General features: G+C 32.6%; 1 protein-coding gene across 1 annotated transcript in view; it reads right to left on the reverse strand.

The window, feature by feature from the left end:
- The window catches only part of LOC118186524 (cell adhesion molecule Dscam1-like), a 685,332-nt gene that overhangs the window by 115,917 nt on the left and 550,437 nt on the right, over window positions 1-18,978 (reverse strand). The window contains exons 9-11 of the mRNA XM_085815869.1: window positions 14,194-14,487; window positions 3,419-3,538; window positions 2,119-2,292 (exon numbers count right to left, since the gene is read on the reverse strand). Of these exons, the coding sequence (XP_085671995.1) occupies window positions 2,119-2,292; window positions 3,419-3,538; window positions 14,194-14,487 (588 nt within the window). The remainder of the gene's footprint in view (window positions 1-2,118; window positions 2,293-3,418; window positions 3,539-14,193; window positions 14,488-18,978) is intronic.

The raw sequence follows: 18,978 nt of genomic DNA on the forward strand, positions 1-18,978 counted from the left end.
AACTAAATTCAGAAGCTGAGAGAAAAAAGTAATTTCCTGTTACATTTATTTCTGAATTTCATGATTGAAATGATTTTTTTCATAGCGAATTTTTCAAAGCAAAGTAACTTCATTTTGGGGCCATTATTAATGTTTCTGTTTTGTAAACTGTCACATTTTATTTCAGTGCCACAGAAGCAGCAAATGCACATTACGGAATTTCTTAATACTGTACCTTATCCAAACTGCACAAAATGATCATTTGTATGTCAGATTGAAAGATAGCAGTGAATTCGTGAAGTTTGTGGCAATGATTTTGTTAAATTAGTAAATAAAATATAAAAGATATCACAAATGACAAGCGAAAGCGAACTTTGTTTAATATATTGCAATTCGATAGAGCTCTGCGTTATGACCACACGCTAAGAAAACTTTATCTTCATTTTCTTATTTAAAAAAGCATATTTTTTACCATGCTTCTTAAAAGAATACATGCTATATTCATAAGCACCTGGAGTTTCTTTTTCTTTCTTTCCTTCTTTTTTTTAAGGATCTTTTCCATAGATCCCAACACTAAATCATCTGAAACATTTTATAGAATTCAATTTTGTATAGAAAGATGTACACGCTAACATAAGACTTCCGACGGTAAAATATTAATTTACTCTTCTTCCGTATGAATTCATGTGGAAACTGCGTAATGAGGAAGAAAGCGCATTTGAATAGAAAACCCACCTTAACCAATATTGCTCTCTATTGGTTATATTTACATTAGAAGTATTTTTTTGTTTTCCTTACCTTCTTTTCGAAATAACCTTACTTTCGTTTCCGTTTGTTGCACTTTTATTTATAGAAATAATTAATTTAAGATACATATTTCTTAAGTTTGGAAGCTTGTCACGACTGTATTGTCCTCCAACGTAAAAGGAAAAGTTTTTTGATTAATATTCTAAAGGTGTTTAACTCAATTTAGGAAATTCCTTCAGGAAATTATCACCCTCTATTTTCTGTTGCATAAATTTGGACAGGAAAATCGTGCCTTTCCTCACCTTTTCGGTAGTTACCATTAACCAGTTGTCCAAGCTACCTCTAAAATATTTAGATTTTTCATAAATCGGTTCCTGATTAACAACATGCTGAAATGATGATAATTAATTAATTACATTTTCAATCAGAAAGATGGCAAATGTGAACTGGTGAGTGGTTAAGTATGATAGAGCACGTTAAGCACATAAAACAACAATTACGCAGTCGCTGAAAGAGAAGGTTAAATCTCACAGGACAAGTTAAGCAACAGAAACAATAATGGCATCGCTGAAACTGAAAATATCTTGCAGTGCCTAAGTAAGAACTCTTACTAAGTAAGCTAGCAGTAAAATAATCCTCCCACGTCAATTCTTTCTTAGAAGATTTTAGCTGATTTAGATCACGCCAATAGGACTGGATTAGAGCCTAGAAATTTCGTTTTTCATCGTGTGTACTCACAACGTGGGCGTTACATTCAAGTACGCTGCAGAATACCAAGTATTACAAATACGAAAGCTGGGTAATATGCTTATAAGCTCTCTGAAAGATTTTAGCTTTGCTCTTTGCAGATAATTTGAGATATCAGATATGAGGAAAACGTTGTACTCAGGCCTTTGAACTAAAAACATTTTGTCTGCACAATAAAGGTAATTGTCTGAGAACAAAGGTATAACCTTTTCATTAAAGTCGAAGAAAACGTATCACTGCAGCTTTCCGTAGTAATAATACATTCTCCAGCATTCAAAATGGAAGAATACTATCGATTAGATAAGCAGTCTCCAAGCAACCAGCGGAGCGTAAATGAAGACATACCATTATATCAACCATGCAGAAAAGCATTTAAAAAATTAAAAATTGCAGAAAAGCATTATGTGCCCTTAAACATTTTTTAAAAATCATCTATGTTATTCTATTTATCCATATTATACGAAGTTTTAGAAGTTCATGAACACTCTATGAAAAGTGTTTGTTGCTCTAGGTAGAAAAAGTGACAGCGTGTTTCTATTTTAAACAGTATTGCTTTAAAAGAAAACTATTCCAAGTTCAATAAATATTTATGCGTTGATAGGACAGTATAAAGGAAATAATGGTATACTCGTATTGAATATTTACCATGAACGGATAACCTCACAACTTTGCTAAGACCTTGGCCTATACCATTTGTCGCTTGGCAAAGATAATGACCATCATCGCCTTCTTCAACGTTATGAATGACCAGAGAACCATTTTCGAATACATGCAGCCTTGAACTACTACTGATTGGTCGAAATTCTGAAGCTACGTCACCTACACAAAAATTAAAAAAATAACTGATTCAACAAATGCTGCGAAAGATTATTTAGAAAGTTTACATATCAACTTATAAAATCAACTGTATTTATATATATTTCTTGACTAATGAATTAATGTTTCAAATCTAAAGTTAGTTGAATTATATTAATTGAGTTTACTGCTTAAAGAGTTAATGTGGATTGATAAAATGAGACGCATAATAATGATTGCTCCATTTATATGAGTATATATCGAATTTAAACCATATTGACAAAATATATTTTCAGTCACTATTATAAATTTCTGTTGATATTGTAATTGTTGATATTCAGGGTATTGTAATCATATTTATCGTCAAGAAAACTGTGAGGAGAGGTCATTTCGCTTGAAATTCGTAATACAGTTTCTACCATTTAATAATGTTATTTTATTCTTTGGTATTTATTTATTTACTATGTAGGCTCTCTGTATATATGCTTTTAAGTACCACCAGAAAACTTACGAATAGCTGTTGCCACATCGATAAAACCAACCTTTTGAAGAAGTCAAATATGAAATAAATTCTTTGTTTCCAAATTGTTTGTATTATATTAGGTCCTTCAAAACGTAGCGAATAAAAATAGCAAAAAAGAAGTATATTTTAATATCATAGGTTTTTAGGAAAAAATTAAATAAAATAACACTTTTGTGTGTCTGAATATCATCACTTTAACCTTTTAAATTCTATTTTGAGGAAGAATTTACCTTTTAATTTTTTCTGTGGTTGGAAATTAACTTTGCTATCAAAAGTTAAACACAGTGATTAAATGAACGGATTGAGGAATCATTATTCCTGATAACTAGTTAACTGCTAATACAACACATAAATCCAAATTTTTATCACCTATGTTTGGCGGGTTTCCGAATTTAAAATAACAATGCAATATGTTATACAGTTACGTATACAACTGATACATACAATTTAATTTACACATACACTTTCTAGTCTGAGAGTGTATTGTGACAAAAGCCAAGAAGAATTGAATAGAGTTTAAATCTATTATTAGTGTAACTTACGAATACCTGTCATAATCTGTAAAAATGCATATAAATTTTTATACAGTAAGCAAACAATACAGTAAGTATTACGTAACTTATTTACCTTCTGCTTTGGTCCATCTAATTCGTGGAATAGGAAAACCATCAGCTTGGCAGTCGACAACAGCAGAGCGGCTCTTAGTAACACTTGTATCACCTGGTTCTATCCTCCAACGGGGTGGCACTATAGAAGAAAATTTTATCCAATATTATAAAAGGGTCTAAATTTAGGAAATTACTTCTCAGAACTGTACGTATAATATACTTGATATAATTACCGGATGAAGAAATTACAATAAAAGAATTTACAAAAGTAGCAATCAATCAAGACACAATAACACGCCGAATAAGTACTAATTCAGAAGTCAAACAACAAAAATCAGCGTTAATTTTCAAAACTTTCACAGGACTAGTTTCGATGGTTCTACCGAACTACCATCCTCAGCTGCAAAACCGCAGATGAACAAGATAGGAATCTCCCATCTTTTTCCTATCTTGTTCATTTGCGGTTTTGCAGCTGAGGATGGTGGTTCGGTAAAACCATCGAAACTAGTCCTGTGAAAGTTTGGAAAATTAACGCTGATTTTTGTTGTTTGACTTCTGAATTAGCAACCAATCATTTTCAAAAATAATTATCATATATGTATTAGACAAACCTGTATATAATCAATTACTGTAAACATGAATATATTTTAAAATATTGACATTTGTGAGACTACTGATAACCTCAGTAACAAAATTTGGGCTCAAAAGAATATTTAAAGAAATTGATAATAAATGTGCGCATTACATTACAGAAAGCTTCGCACTATCAATCAAGAAAAACCTGTCAGTATCGGTAAGTAATTTGAAATTTTATTACAGGTTACAAGTAAATGCATGCTTATTCTAGATTTGAATATTATAAACAATGAGAAAGAAATGTGTTTTTAGATTCTAAGAAAATTATCTTTCTCGAATTATGCTTTGTTACAAACGCCGAAACTAATATTTTTATAAGCATCTCGTACACTCTTAAAAGTTTTCAACGGACCTGAATTTGGAGAAATTAAATTTACCTGCATTCAGTAGTCGGGAGATACTTTTCGGCTGTAAATTTTTAAAGCAATAATACCTTTCGCATGTAAAAAAATATAACTGAATATCATCTGTTGACCTCTCTAGTTTGTTTAAAACTTGGAAAATATGTGAAATGATGATTCGTGTTTCAGATGCGTAAAAAGGCTCTTCAGAAATAAAGAAAAAGCGCAGTGATGCAATAGATCAGCTAGAGTTGTCTGAAAGAGTCTAATGTTAGAATTCTCATTGAAAGGAAAATAGTTTCATTAAACTTTGATGTACCAAGGAGAGATTATTAATGATTTCTATCAAAAATAGCCTATATTTTGGATTATCCTTTCATAAAATTAAATATTTGCAGAATTATGGAGCGAGGATAGTCTGCTTTGTTTGAAGAATTGCTGTACATTAGCAGTCTAATAATAGTGTAATATACTGCTAGAAAGTAATACGCATTTAATAATGTAACATATTGCTAGCGAGTATAGTGTAATATATTGGTGTACTAATGTAATCCTGACTATCTGTTGGCAATCCATTGTGACAATTCAATGCCCACAAAGGTCATAATAGCGGAGGATGAGTTGGCCTAACTGCTGTTTGCAATCCTGTATGGATGGAGGTAACGGACATAGAAATATCCAAAGAAATGTTGAAGGGGTCGTCAAAGAAATGTTGAAGGGTACTGCGCGTAAAATGAACACAATATTAGAGGAGAAGCACGTCGCAATTGCAAAAGTGTCTGACGTGCATTTATGTGGTGAGTTCATCTCATATCATTTAATTCCCAATGGATTTCCATTAAATATGTCTACTTTTTCGCTGTATTTTCAAGATTTCATGCAGTCAACGGTCTGTCTTATTTTGCAATGAGTACTTCGAGGAAAAGCCTGTCAAGTGCACTTTATGATAATGCAACACTTGTTGTAAGGTGGGAATATTTTCTAGGAAAGGATTTTGTTTATTTTCCTTGGAAAGTGCCCCGGATTAAAACTAGAGATAAAGTATTGCTCTTATTTATTGTTATATTTAATATTATATTATTATTAAGTGGCTCAGATTAAAGTTAGAGATAACGTCGTCAAATGGGTATAGTCCTTCGACATTATTGTACTAGAAAAATGGGTCTTGGGCAGTAGAAAGTAAAATCAAACAATGATGATGAGCCATATTATTAAATTTGATACAACCCACAGGAGGATGTGTGTCGGAGAAATGCTAAAATGCAAGCGGAAATAAAGGGTTAACTGAAGAAGACTTTTCAAGAAACGTGGGCCATCAGTTTCACAAGAATTTTGCACCAAAGTCAGATCAATGATCAGGGAAATTGCTTACATAGATATCGCGTAAGAAGAGCGAATAAATGCCGTTTATATATGTTTTACATGCGAAATATAAGTAAGCATAAATTTAAATTCTTTTAAGTTCTAGAGTCTAACCATTGTCGAGTGGTTAAGACGGCTGAATACTATTAATTCGACTCGGTTTCGTTTCTCGGTGAACAGACTGTCTGCATAGAGGCTTTCGTGGGTTTCCACACCTGTAATGAGGGAACGAAATTTTCCTCGGAAAGGGCCCAACGAAGGCATCCCTTCCACTAGACAGATAACCTTCGTGTGCTTTATCATATTTCATCTGGGAGGAGTAAAGCATTCAAGATGCATTAGCAGTAAGATGCCTGCTAAAATGTTTAAATGAATTTTGCTGTAAATTTCAGTTCAAACAGAAATGTGTTCCAGCTAAACAACATTCTTTACAAAAAAGTGGTCGTCTTCTTTCGCTGTATTAAGGATTTATACTTGGATTCCGCATGTATTTTTTCCCATCTAGAACCCACTAATGAGCATGCCTGAAATAATGATTTATAACGTATGATGGCTTGATTCAATACCTTTAACTTTTATTCTGTTTTTTATTTGTTTGTGAAGTGCGAATAATAATGAGAGCTTTCAGTCTGATTTTGCAAAGGTTCTGTATGCGAATGAATAAAACGTTTCAGACCGAATAAGAAATACGAAAGTTGTTGTGAGGTAAAACAGAAATCATCAGCTGTTGTCATGTTGAGAGGTAAAATTTACAAAAATACGTATTCTGCACTAGCGTCTGCTAGTGCAGCTTGTATATTGCTTATAATAAGTAACTTGGTTTTTAAACTTACATATTTAATATATTTGATATAAAGTACTTCAAACAAATGCAGCGAGTGCATTTTGAAAAGCAATAGGGCCTTTTATTTAATATTTAAAAATTTAAAAACTAAATATCTATTATTTCAATATTCGAGTTGATAACTAATGTTCCAGATTATGAACCCTAATCGTGCTTTGAATGATAGAAGACTTTTCGTAAAATTTCAGTGGCTATTTTTATCCATTCCTCTTTAAGAAAGTTACAGCATTAGATAGGATTAAAGCCAGCAAGAGACACATTATTTACATATGAAATGCGAAGGCACTTTTTAGAGTTATATTGAAAGTTTTATACATTCGATATCTGTAGTAGTAATAATTTTTTAAGGAATGAAGCGGTAGCTTTCTTAGTAAGGTCTAGTAATTTTGTTTTGGTGCATTTTACTTTTTGGAAACTGTTAGAATAAAACAGTGGAATTCTAATACGCAAAACGATTTCCTGAGGAAATAAACAATTCCTTTTTTGACATTGCCCTCTCTCAATAATCTTTTATTTACTACTATGGAAGCTGCCTCGAACAATAATTAACTCCTTATTAAAACTTTCTTTACATTGTTGGAACATACAGGTTTGTACACACGTTTTGATCATTTTCGATAATAAATAGAATTATGTTTCTTGCATTCATTTACGCACTGTAAGTTTTGATTATTACTCTCTTTGTCTTTTTAGTCAATATTATTTCAAGTATTTGCAACTGATTTGTGTGTCGGCATATTTCCTTTCTACTGTTACCAAAGTTCTCACTTAGAAAACATTAGAAAAGGTACGCATTATTTTGGGGGTATTCTTTTCCAAATGTTCATTTCATATAAAAGTAATAATAATTAAAGTTTACGTTTGTTCCTTTCTGATTAATTATGTTGTTAGATTGCAACTTGCAAAATTCGTACCATTTACAACGCTTTTGAATTCCGGGAATACGAAAATAAATAATGATTCTTTTGAAATGGCAAAAGGATATTCTTCAATCCATATTTTTTTGAGACATTTTGAAAGAAGGCTGTATTTCAGTGTAGCAGCTGGTAGTTCTTATCTCAAATTATTAGTATACATTTTTATTTCACATTTAATAACTTCACGTTTAATAAATTTAACGTTTAACTTTTTAATTCTTTATCGTTATCATTCTAAAAATGTGCTAACATCCTCTGTAAAATAACTATCAAGATGACCTAAATATAGAAATATCTTTTTAAATAAAAATAATCATTATTATATAAGACTCCCAGTAATGAGAATCATTCCGTGTCATTTAATTGAATGGCGCTAGCGCATCCTTGTTCTAACCCATAAATTCGACGTCAACCTTGAAGAGGTCACCGCATTCTTGACGCTCAAGCTTTAGGAAAGTTTTGATGGATATTCAGAAATCTTCAGTTCTGCGCACTGGTGCATGGGTAGAGTGGGATTATGATCGCGGAGGATTCCTTAGTTTAATGCTCTTCTGTTCCTAGGAATTCATCTGCTATGATTACACGGCCGTAATTCCTTGAGGGGGAGAAATGAGTATGTGAACCGAATGCTTAATGTTCTGTTGGAATCAAAGTAAATATCGAAAACATCACCCTGTTATAGAATTGGATATAACAGTCATTACTAGATTGCCTCATTACTATTGTTTAGGATGGGTGATGATAAAATGATTAGGAAGATCAATAAAATAATTCTTGGACAGAATATGTATGAAATAGTTTCCATTACTCGCGGCTCAGTAACCAGCTTGTGAATTAATTAACTTGGTTCAAAGAATAATAAATTTATTTATTGCTGAACAATGGAAACATTGCCATTGTTAATCATCAGGCCAAAACTAAACTGTCTCTGAAATTTATTACTGAGTTTTTTGCAAGCATGTTGGAAAGTTGTTAGTCAGTTGTTTTGAAATATGTTGTGGACATTACGTTATGTTGCGACACATAAAAAGCGTTCATTATAATTCATTTCATTTAATAGGTGCTTATTATTTTGAACAACTCACCGTAAAATAGGGACTGCAGCATAACACAAACGAATGTAAAGTATTATAAATAATTTATTAAAATGTCGAACGGGCGTGAAAGAGTGCATATGCGAACAATATCGGTAGGTAACATTCCTGTATTTATGAGTAGTATGTATTATTTGGTATCGCAAGACGTGCTAAAGTTGCAAAATGTAACCTATGGCTGTAAGGAATATTCTTCCTCTTGTTTGCGTGTCTTTGTGGTGTAAATGGAAGCACCTCCAGCTAGAAAGTGGGAACTCCAGAGTTGGAATCTCGGCGAGGATATGGCGGAATTTTCCTGTTTCTGCTTCGAAATAAACCTGCATGGTAGCGACTTTCACCATCCATATTTTCAAACTGTATTTGTTTAATGCAGGTCTAGACTTCTGACCCAGCTTTAATAGTGGCTGGAACTAGTAACTTTTCTTTCTTTTCTTAAGGGAGGGAAAAAAAAAAAAAAAAAAAAAAAAAACACCTCTAGAGCAGGTTTTTTTCAACCAGGGGTACGCAAGAGAAAAATGAGTGGTACGCAAAGAAGCAAAGTATTTTTCACTATTAAATTCAAAAATTACAGTCCCCACAGCCTGATACAGTTTTTTTTCTAACACACGTAAATTTACGCCATCTGAGCTTTGTTCAAGAGTGGTATTGGTAGTAGTACTTTGTAGTGGTGGTACTTAGGGTTTTCAACTTTTGTTTAGATGGTACTCGTTAGTCAAAAGGTTGAAAAACCGCTGCTCTAGAGCAGCTTTTATCTTGCTTGGAATATAAATCCTTAGTTCCGAAGATACTTATGGTGGCGATTGGCGATCAGTCAACGGATAATACAAAAAGGAAAGGGAAATATGTATGACAAAAGCAGTGATCACAGGTGAAGTTATAGTCATTTATAATTTAGTTTCTTCTGATGTTGATGCTTCTTCCTCCGTTAAATACGATGCGTTCTTTTTGTTTTCAACACTGATTTAATTTACGTAATCAAATGAACTTATTCACTAGAATAAACTACTTGAAAATACATGTAAATTGCCAGTTATAATATAGGTTATTTTTTTTTGTTTGTTTTTTAACTGCTCTCGTATTAACTGTCACTTTGAAATAACTCCGAGCATTTTTGCCAGTATTACCCCGTTTATATAGAACTGATTAAAGACAGAAAGATATCACTGAAAAACAAAATCTACAGATCGCAGGTTTACAGAATTCTACAATATCGGTAGGTACCTTAAAATATTTAATTTCTAGACATCTTGTTCAGTTTTGGTTCTGTTTAAAACTCACTGCTGAAAATTAATTTTATAGAAATATTCTCTGATTTAAAAGCGAGTTTCATTCAAACCAATAGAAAATCAATAAAATGTGTGTCTAATTAAAATATGAACGACATAGGTTCACCTTAGCATGTTAGTTTGAATAGAAATCAAAAATTTAATGAACATAGTACATTTTTTTATATTGCTATTTACTTAATTTCATGATCCTTATTTGTTGCAAAGAAAAATTAGGAATCTCAGAAATGCTCACGATTGAACAGTTAGTAATACGTTTTTAGTTACTAATGCGTAATACGTCCGCCTGGCTTCTCTTCAGAAGTCGTAATAAATATTGTATTTAGAAAATAATTTTCAGAAGCTATCACATTTTAAACAATTCTTCGGAATAAACTTGAACGCATTCCACAAACGTTTTTCATTAAAACTTTTCTTTATTGCGGAACTGGTATAAACACGAAAGATCGAAAGCAATCTTAAAAGGATTATCTTGTTAAATTTTATCTCAGTTGGAATATTAACAATCATTATGTTAAGTACATAATGATTGTTAATATTCCAACTGAGATAATTAAATAAGTAATTAAATAAGTAATAAGTACTGAGATAATTAATAAGTAATTATGTAAATACAGGATATTCCAATCATTATATAACTTACAAATTTTGAACAATTTTTTTTCTTTATACAAAAATATAGATTTTTAGAAACTAAAAAAAAAAAAAAAGTTAGAGCTTGAACAGAAAAACACAAGATAAAAATAATACAGCAATTAAAATCATGATTTCTCTTTAAAATGCTAATGATTCGAAATTAAATCAGCTATAAATATTGTATTTTCGTGATTTTAGAGTCATTAGTTTTGCGTGATAAGTGATCAGCCCATTTTTTTTGGACATAATAAATGTAACTTAGATAAATAGTAACAGCTTATATTAAATTACATAAAAGCTTATAAATGTATGTTAACGACATATACCATCATACCATCACGAAGAGAGTATCAGATTCAGTTACATGAAAGAACTATTTGGGTTAAAACTATGTTGTATGCAACAAAGCCTTTTTTTTAATTAAGAAAAATAAAAATTTTAAAATATGAACGTTAGGGTATTTCTATAGAAATCTCTAACAGGAATTATAAAATACTAGACAAGGACCTTCCAACATCCATCTGATGACCGATGACAATCAGTCTGACGACACGATTTATCAGAGATGCTACGTTCATATGAAAAAGGGAATTATATAATCCATTTTAAGATTACTAGAATATGTTTATCCAGTTTAAGATTACTGTTGGAAATTGTACATTGGGATTGCATTTTATTTTGTGTTGCATAAAACATTAGATTATAGAAATAAGACTATTCAATTAAAAAATAAAATATGAAAGTAACAGAAAGGTAAAATATAAAAGTAACACAAAGGTAAAATATGAAAGTAACACAATACAAAATAACCAAAGATCAAAGATTTTTCGATTATTGCCATACTGAGGTTTTAATGATACTTACCTGATGCATCTGTAAATTGAAAGAATAATGCATTCGAATTCGAGGAAATTGCATTAGAAGGCAACAATCGGGCATGTAAGGGAAATTAGCATTATTTGTAAAACATAAGAAATAAAATAAAATAAAATCATATAAAACAAAAAAAAAAAAAAAAAAAAAAAATAATAATAATAATAATAATAATAATAACAAGAATAAAATACGCACATAAATGTTAATACATGCACACATAAAATTAGTTTAAATATTAAAAATAAAAATTAATATGGCACCTTATTTGAATTTTTTAATATCTAATAACGGTGTGTTTAAGCCAATTTTCCCAGGAGACATTCAAAGAAAAAATATTTGAAACTGGCATTTTTGGAATCAAAGAATTCAGTATTAATCGAAGCCACACTTATTCAAATTAAGTGCCATGAAGCATTACTATACTAGTTGTTATGTTTGTTATCATGAATACATTAAGTTATGTTTCTCTCAGAACAGGATGTACAAATTATTCATTGTGACTGAATTTGATAACAGCAGAGGTAGTGCTGCCATCTAGTGTAAGTTTGTAAACACAGTAAAATATCTAAGGAGCAGAAACATTAGTTTTTTAGGGGGGGGGGGGAGGATTTGTCATTTAAATATGAAATGGGACAAGGCATATGAACTGATTATTTGTAACCTATTATAACAAAGAAATATAAATATAGAACAGCTAAAAAATTATGCATCATTTTAAGGAAGTAAAGTATTCTGATTAATGAACTTGCATGAAATTCACGCAGATTTCCAGTTGATAATTTGTTCATTCTTTTTATTAAATTATATTATTTTGATAGAACGCATTGAAAAACTGATATGTATTATAATAATCGTAATCAAAAGTAATTTAGTTAATAGATACTGGTAAAAAACAAGAACTTGAAAAAGCAAAAAATACTCAGATTCCAAATTAATTTTTTTCTTTCCCAATAGGACTGAGCTATCTTGGAAATATTTTCTTTTCGATGCAAATTAACTAGTTTAAAAATATACATATTCATAATATCTCATGTCATGAGTCTCAATAAGAATTTTTCGTTAAATGTCTTTCTTAGTCTTAAGCAAATATTTCTCGATAAGGTAATAAATCATTCTCCCAATAAAAACGCTTTAAAGAACATTTATGCATTATAATACATTTTATAATAGTAAAGATTCATTTTAATCTTAAACAATATTGAATGATATGTAAGTAAGAGAAATAAATAAATTTGCTATCATTAGAAGACATTCTGATCACTTAAAATATTTAAAAGTTTTTCAAAACATGCAGAAATTAGTACAGTAAAACCCCGTCTAATGGAAACAAAGGATAAACATAATATTGAACAAGCAAGTTCGAAAAATAGTCATTTAATTTTTTTTTTAAAATCTATATCTTTTCCTATTTTTCATTCGTTGGGAAAAAAGGCATATTTTGTAATTAAACAAAGTGATTTCTAGTGTTATAAATCAAGCTCTCTAGGAAAACAAATCAAGAGACTGGAGTTGCCAGTTGTTCGTTCAGTGATTTTAGTTTGAAGAAATTCTTTCCATATGAAGCGCATTGGCATCCATAAAAGGAAAAGCAGATGAACATGCAGTCCTGTAAAGCTCGTATAGATTTCTCGTATTTTTATTATAATCAGGGTTATCATATATCAGGTCAAAATTTCATATTCTCACTATATCTTTGGGCATATATAGATCTTTTGATAAACTCGCGCACATCATTTTTCTTTAATAACGTAACGATCATATTCAGTCAAACAGATTGGAGCAATCGTGCATAGTCCGTTCCGTCCAAATGTGAACACTTTCAGAAGCAGATGCTAAAACGAATCTCGTATCTTCACTGAAGAGCACACAGGCATAGAGTTATGGATTTCATCTGTATTGTTCTCTGCAAGAAACCAGTCGGACCTCTTTTTAGAAAGGTCGGTGAAAAGCAAACGATTCGTTTCCTGGGATAGAGGCCTTTCTTGTAAGGCAAACGTCATTTTCTGAGCATAGTTTCAAACGATAAAAGCAATTTAGCAGTAGTTTAGAAACCCAACTGCCTAGCAATCAAATTCTCCTACAGTCAATTATGGAAAAGATAACTCAACTTGAAGAGCAGTTTATTTTTCTTCTACCACCTTAAGTAGTTTTTTTAATACCACCTTATTCCAGTTTCTTAGCAACCACTCCGGAGACATTTCAGTTTTGGAGGGAGAGACAGTCCCTTGAAAATTTAAATCATCTGCTCATATCCATAAATGTCTCGTTGATTTCTATACCTCCTAATGCTCTTCACTTCAAGGATTTCTCTAATTAATACTTCAATGCTATATACAGCTAAACATTGAGAATTTCATAAACATTGGAACAGAAATAAGAATTTCTGAAGTTTGCAGAAAAATATACTTTGTGCAAAGGTCTAGTTGCCATTAGATGCCTACATCAAGCCATTATTTGCATTTCAGACATACATTGATCAACATGAAATGGGAAATGATAATTAGATTTATCCTTTGCTTATTCCATAAAATATTATGTGATGTTCTAAATATTCAAGAAGTCGCATTATATTTATATGTGTCAAGAGACTTTTGGACAATATACCATAAGAATGTATTTTATTAAGGATAAAAGTGTTTATTTTATTTTTACATTAAACCTTCGATAACAGCCCCCATTGACTATTGAAAAGCCTTGAAGTTCGGTTAGACGAGGTTATACTGTAAATGTTTCAATATACATGTCAACTGATTCTAAGTTCTCGAATGAATCCTGATGGACTGTTCGAGATCTAAGCCATACCGTGAATTACCATTGTAGCGGTGTGGCTCACGGTGCCAGCGGCGTTTGAAGCGACGCATGTATAATTGCCACGGTGTTCTGGAGACAAAGATTCGAAAACGAGTGTCGAGGAAAATTGCGTTACCACCAGAGCTCTCACTCCATCATTCGAATTTGATAAGAAAGAATGCTGTCCGTCTTTAATCCATTGTATTCTGATTGGCGGATCACCTTCCGTGACGGTACACAAGACGCTGAAACGCTGGCCCTGCTGCAGAGACTTTGGGAAGAAAAATGGCTCTACCAGAGGGCGAACTGGAAAAAAATAATATTTATGCAATCGATAAAGCTAAAAAACGTGGCAAGCAATTTTTTACTGAAGCACATAATATATGGCTTTAGAAACATGCTTTATTAATTATAATAATGATCGAATATTCCAAAAAATAGATCCGGGACGTGTCCTGAATTTTCTCAAATCTGAATTCTAAAAAGTTCTCGAATTTTTTAAATCGTTCGAATATTGAACCTCTTAAAAATTTCATTCCTACTACTAATAAGAAAATAATAGTAATAGTAATAACTAATAATGATAATACTAATTTTTATTTAAAAGTTATTAAAAAGCAAAATTTAAATCTGCATTTAATCGGAAACTAATTAATGAATTAATTTTTCCTTTAAAAGCTAGTATTCAGCAGCTTTATAAGATTATTTAATTTAATTAAATTTATAAGATTAACGTTACTTCGAATCAGTTATATAACTACTACAACTTTCTAGCCTGGGAGATGAATTTTCGACTCGGCTTTCACAACAGCCTCTAAATGCTAAACCATTGCAACAGAAACGTGATCAAATAAATTTTATTGTTAACTTCAGCTTGAATCACAAGACTAAATTAATTGATTTAGCACCCCACGGAAAAAACCGACAAAATAGAACTTCAAACTAGTTAATTTTTAACGTTTACAAGACTAATATTATATCCTAGTGTCTGGATTGGTATCGGTCAGTTTTACGAATTAGTACTTAACAGAAAAAGAGAAATTCACCAATTCCCAGACATACTGCTCATTTCGGACACACACATAGGATTCTCTTAGAAGCCCGCTGGCATTGCCAGCCTTAAGCTCAAATTACTATTTATATTTAAAATCTCATACCGGAATGAAGAGAAGATTTTAATATATACAAAAATACATTGATTAAAATACATGCTATAAATGAAACATGTAATTAAAACCCATAGAGCCTAAGGTGCAATTTCCCCCTACTTGATTTGATAAGAAATATAGTATGAGCATTAGTTTAAATATTTTACATTTTCCTAGAAGATCTTTGATTTAAAGACAAAAAAATGAAGATTGAATTTTTTTTAAAGGAAGTATGAAGGACAGAGGATTATTTTGAGATACAAAAAATATTAGCTCTAATCTTAAAACAATAAATGCTCTCGAGAAAATTAAAAATGGAGAATTCAAGGTTGCCAAAAGGCAGTTTTGGAAATCCAAATGAATATTTTTCATTTAACGTTTTTATAATTTATATTAACGTAACGCCTGTTAAACGAATTTTTTCAAAGTTTTGAGTTAAAATGTTTAACGATTTCTTTAGGTTTTCTCTTCATTCGAATTTTTCGAATGAAGAGGCTAAAGCGAAGATTCACGCTTTCGAAACTCGAACCTTTCTCAAGATTAAAAAATTTGACGATTCGAATGTCCCATTTAATAATAATTATCAGTTGGATATATCACAAAAATACGAATTAGCCCAACAGGCAACCCGTAGAGACCACCAGTCAGTTACAACTGCTCATATTCAGGTAATACAAGGATCAAGTGATTCCTTGTTTAGACAATTTTACAAGTAAATTCAATGCCTAGCGACAAAACAGAAGTGATAAAACTGATCCGAAAATGCTGGAACTGCAGTGGGGAAGGAAAACCAAACCAAGTAAGAAGGAATGAAATTATTCAGTGGTCATCTTGCCAAATATTATCATAAGACGTTGCCAAATATTTAAAACCCTCATTTTAAAGCACTTCAGATTTCTCCAATGAGTGATAGAAGTAATAAACACTTCAACATGGGGCATATAAATGGAAAACCTTGCAAAATTTTCATCGATATATGAGCCGACATTACCATCATCCAAAAAGATCTAAGTCAACGATGAAAATGTAAACTCATCTGGCTCATCTGGACACCGTTCTGCATTACCTTTCAGATTTTGTCCGGTTTTAAAATCCACTTCAACGAAAAGTTAAACCTTCGCTATATGCGGTAGGTATTACAGAACCTTGCTAAGCCGGATTAGACTTTCTACGAAAAAACAATTTGAACTACGTTCTACTCTGAGAACATAATCTTCGAAATCAAGGGAGTTAATTCTTCAATGAAATAATAGCTAAAGACGGTATCACGCCTACTAGCGGCCGAGCGGTAAAAGCTACGGAATACTGGTAGTTCGGTCCGGGGTTCGAGTCTCGGCGAACGGGCTGCATTTGCATTTTCGTGGTTTTCTCCATGTGTAATGTGGATACAAGCCAGTTTCCCTTAAAAAAACCTCTGCCTGGCATCCCTCTTTTTCCGTGTAGTGCCTATGGGAGGAGCACGTAATAAGTAAAACAAGGGGATATCAAACTATCCCTGGTTATAGAATTTGTAATTCTTGAATCCATAGCTGAAAACGGAAATTTGTGTTACAGTATAATGGAATACACTAAAATCTGTAATATTCCGAAAGCAGCAATAGTACCCTCGGCATTAATCGACCTATCGGGGACAACCACTCGGTGAGAGTTGCGAAGGTTATTAGGAAAGCCGAGCTGATTACAACGTGTACTCCAGTGAACTGTGCTAAACGAACCAACAGTCCTCCAATATCTGTCTTCGGAGATCTAACATCGAAGTTACTGCAGAAGGTACAAGGAAGAGCGAAATACTGCAGAATGTGTCTTTGAAGAATTTTAAGTTGTTTCCCATCCCGCACATCTTCTGACTTAGGTCGAAACAGTTAGTCACAGTATACATTGGAAACGGTGGATCACTATGTAATCAAACAACATCGAAGACATCTACCGATATCTAAATAGGGAGAGGTACGAAAACATTCGTGCTTGTGAGAAAGAAAGGTGGTTCAAATTAGATTTTCCGTTCACTATCGCTGGTAAAACAACGTAAAAAAAAAAAAAAAAAAAAAAAAAAAAGACAGTTACCCTTTTTCTAGAAACGAAGAAATTCTACACACTCTTCCTGGAAGCTACTGGTTTCCGACACTCGATTTAAGAGTGAATGTTAGCAGACAGATATGCACTCTGAAGACTAATAAAAGACGTCATTTACTATCGAAAAGGAATTTGCCAGTTCAAGATTAAGCCGTTTCGATTATGTAATCCGTCGTTAGCATTGAAACGACCCATGGAGGCAGTGCTGAGCTATGATTCCTACGAAGCCCATCTCATATACATGGATCATGTCCTCACCGCCGGGAAAAGTTTTGAAGAACATTTAGAAAGTATTGGGAAGGTGTTAAAGAAATCGAAGGAAGGCAGACTAATGTCCTGCCAAATGGAAATTGTTCAGAAATGAAAGTATCTGTGCTGTTTTGTCCCAAGAAAGAAATTGTCAAGAACTCGCGGTGGCATACTGCAGCAAGTGTCTATCTAAACCGGAGAGGAATTACTGTGTCACTAGAAACGAGTTTTTTGCCATAGCTGAAGCCGTAGAATATTTCGACCACTACCTTTACGGCAGAAAATCTCTGCTCCGCACAGATCATGTATCGTTGACCTAGTTGTTAAACTGGAAGAATCCAGAATACCAAATAGCCAAATTCATGCAGAAACTCCAAAAATATGACATCACTATGCATCATTGGAAAGACTGTCACTCAGAAACGCCAACGCCCTGTCCAGAAGTCCCTGACCAGAAACTGCCGATATTGTTCCAGGGTGGAAGCAAAATACATATTGGTTAATCCGGTCTCACTTCAAGTTGCAACTTAATAATCGTCTGATACAGACGCAAGGAGAGGTGAAGACGTCAGGAAAGATCAGTTGGAAGGCGGCGAAATTAAATCCATAAATTTATTACTTAATGGAGCCTTCATTAGGAAATCTACCTGACGGGACATTGCACTACATAATCTTATGACAAAAATTGTTGGGCTCTCTGGGACTCATTAGATATTCGAAACGGTATCTTGTACCGAAATTTTGAATTATATGATGGAAAGCTTTCAGATGACAGTTGAAACTTTCAAGACGTCCTTAAAGAACTGCATAACAGTCCTACAGGAGATTACATTAGAATAATGAAGACTCTGCACGGAGTTAGAGAGTGCATATTCTGGAGTATAATTTCTGGATGACGCGCAAAAGGGATGTCAATCTTGCGATGCCTGTGCCTGAAGCCTATCCTACCTCTGATCAAGAAGCTGTCACGATAGCAGAGGTGATGACATAAATTGGATTCATAGGTGTAGAGTGCCTTTTCAGTTACATTCTGAACAGGGAGGAAATTTCATTTAGCCTGTAATTAAAGAAATTTGTGAACTACTCGACATAAAGAAAACCCAAACGACACCTTTACATCCATAGTTTCAGACGGCATAGTAAAGAGGTTAAAGAGGTTTAATCAAACCATCCTTAATAACCTCTATGTGATGTTTTCCAAAACACAGTAGGAGTGGAATCAGAAATTACTGCTGTTCTTATTGGACTACAGCAGTGCTGTCCAAAAGACTAACGGCTACTCTCGATACCAGATGCTCTTCGATCGTGACTTTCGTCTGCCTTGTGA

The sequence above is a fragment of the Stegodyphus dumicola genome, chromosome 4 (genome assembly GCF_044657685.1).
Source record: "Stegodyphus dumicola isolate Sdum_Otavi_A_Nest chromosome 4, ASM4465768v1".
In the NCBI taxonomy this organism is placed as follows: Eukaryota; Metazoa; Arthropoda; class Arachnida; order Araneae; family Eresidae; genus Stegodyphus; species Stegodyphus dumicola.